General features: G+C 39.1%; 1 protein-coding gene across 2 annotated transcripts in view; it reads left to right on the top strand.

Annotated features, from left to right (window-relative positions):
- Nucleotides 1-1749, top strand: part of baiap2l1a (BAR/IMD domain containing adaptor protein 2 like 1a) — a 29170-nt gene extending 27421 nt beyond the window's left edge. For both annotated transcript variants that reach the window (XM_047609804.1, XM_047609802.1), the window contains one exon: nucleotides 125-1749. In XM_047609804.1, the coding sequence (XP_047465760.1) occupies nucleotides 125-175 (51 nt within the window). In that variant the 3' untranslated portion in view covers nucleotides 176-1749. The remainder of the gene's footprint in view (nucleotides 1-124) is intronic.
- Nucleotides 1750-2660: the final 911 nt, after the last annotated feature.

Consider the following 2660-nt stretch of genomic DNA (forward strand, 5'->3'; position numbering starts at 1 on the left):
AACACAACTAACAAAAACTCACAGATTTCCACTGAGCTGTGCGAGGAGTTTAAAGGTGGAGAACGGTGAATCTGACGCGTTCGCGCCAGCTTTGAGACCATTCACAACATTTTTCTCTCTGCAGAGGAGGGAATCCGTTTGCCACGGTGAAGCTGAGGCCGACAGTCACCAATGACAGATCGGCACCGGCGATCTAAAACACATCTAAAGGAGCGTTTCACCGCTGTTATGCCTTCAAGGGGGTCGAACCCCTGCGACACACTGAACATCTCCCCCAACCTGACATCACACCAGCCTGCATGCTAGCACTCTGTTGTTTCATGGCATAAGTCTGTGATTTACACAAGACACTAAAAGGAAACTATCGCCCGGTATGAATATGAAGGAGAAGAGCTACGTTTAATTCACCCCAAAATGAAAGTGTAGGCCTTATCTCGGAATCAAATCGACAAATAAGTTTCATTTACCCTTTACACACCAAGGTATTTATTGTACAGCAATAAAGCCATGTGTTTTTCTTCTGCTTTTATTCTGAAGTAATAAAAGTCCCAGTGTGGCTTCACGTTGGCCAGAGGAAACATTCGGTTTATGAGGAAACTGAATATGGTCCGAACACCTGGCCGTGACGGTTAGTTGTAAACACAGATAATACTGGACTGGATACGTGGACAATTTTATATAGTCACTATAGTATGTAGTGTTAATACAGAATTCATGTAATAACTGAATGTAAATATGTTAGGTGAATAGAAATAGTATGAAAAAAAGTTAGATTTGATTGAAAAATGTCAAAGTCAAAATGAGAATGAACTAAAACCCCAAATTTCCCACCATACTTTAAGAGATATGACTTCTAACAAATGGGGGAAAAAAATTATGAGGAGACAACGTCTGCATTTTCACTTTTGGAGTGAACTGCCCCTTTAAGATTTGAAGCTGCTCAGTCAGTGTGTTCAGGATTTTTTGTGTCTTGATTGAATGAGAATGATGAGAGTACATGATTGTGACGTGATACCGATGCAACAGACCAGCACACAGGCTATCTTCCTGACTTGCCAAAAAAAAAAAAAAAAAAAGTTCCATTTTTATTATAATTATTTCTGTCCTTTTAAGAAGCATTGTGGTAAATGGAGGCAGTGAGAATGAAGGAAGAGTGATGTTGTTGGGTAACGGGTGTGTCTTTTGAGTGAGGGTGAAAACGTATGTCTCTGTTTGAAATGAGAAGGCTATTTATATACCGTTAGTTTGTATTAAATATTTAAATAACTATGTATACGGAAGTCCATTCTGTGTAGGTGCCCCTTTGAGTGCCCGTGTGCTCAGTCTGACCCCACCCTGATTTAGATTTCACTGCTGTTTTAAATGGGTTAAAGGACCTTTCCATGGTGGGAGTAGTTTCACTCCTCATTGTTTCATTGTTATGTGGCGATTCTGTGCACAATACACAGTATATGCAAAATGAAATGTACTTTACTGGTAGACATTTGAATTGTATGTGAATAAAGCGGCTCATTGTTTGTAAGTATTAACTATTTTGTGAGGAAAGCGATTTTCTTTTCCATGTATTTGCTTTATTGAATGAGGATGACGAGGAACTGACTAATGAGACAGTTTATTGATCTGCATAGACCCACTGACGTAAGGAAACTCATCATGCCGAGTACTTGCAACGTGCTTTCTTCAAAGTACCTTGACACTGTGTTGACGATTGTAGTCTCTTTTTCTCAATAAAACATGAAAAAGTCTGAATACATGGTTGTTTGTTGACTTTATTTCATCCTGTTAGCACCCCATTTAATTTAGGCTCCCCAGGGAATGTCATTTTGGGATTCTTAACCCATAAGTCTTTAATTTCAGAGCAATTACTTAATCTTCTGGCAAAGCTGAAAAATCGGAGCTTTCCTTTTCTTCATATTAAGAAGCTGCATTTAACCGTTCAGCACAACAAAATCTTAACCACAGGACACTTTATGCCAAGATGTGTCTTTCTAAACAGAGGTTAACCGCAGACAGAAAGACATTTTTCTCTGTGGATTTTAATGTGGCTGCCCAACTGCAGCATTAGTCTGCTAAACTGAAGAGCAGAAAATACATCATGTTCCTAAAATAACATAATAAATGTAACAAAGCGCTACATTTGGCTACACAAAATAGATTCAGCTTCGGGTAAGTAATATGCGAATGACGTGACTTAAAAATACTAATTTGAAACTCGTAAATGCAATTTTACACACATACAAAAGAAGTAGTTAATAGAAAGAAGGTTTATGTAAATTATTACTGAATGGGAATAAAATACCCCCCAGGCTAATGGCACCCAGGAAATGTGACCCTTTGATCACACTGTCAACTTACCCATGCTACTGATAACGATAGTGATGCTGTATGGTATGTTTTTAATGATGATCGAAATTTCAGAAAATCAGATTGGAGAAAAAAAAACAATGGAAAAATACTAAGATTTTCCTCTTCAGTGTTGTGTGTTGACATACTAACTCACTGTAAACAGCTCACCCACAGTACCGCACAGTTTGTTTGTTAGTGTTCTTCCTCTTCCTTGGTTCCTGCAGTGAAACGTGAACCAACAGCGCCCTCTGCTGGACTTCACAGCCACAGACCCCTTGCTGCCGAGGCAACAGCCAATGGGAGCGCAGAAAAAG

The sequence above is a fragment of the Mugil cephalus genome, chromosome 16, assembly GCF_022458985.1.
Source record: "Mugil cephalus isolate CIBA_MC_2020 chromosome 16, CIBA_Mcephalus_1.1, whole genome shotgun sequence".
In the NCBI taxonomy this organism is placed as follows: Eukaryota; Metazoa; Chordata; class Actinopteri; order Mugiliformes; family Mugilidae; genus Mugil; species Mugil cephalus.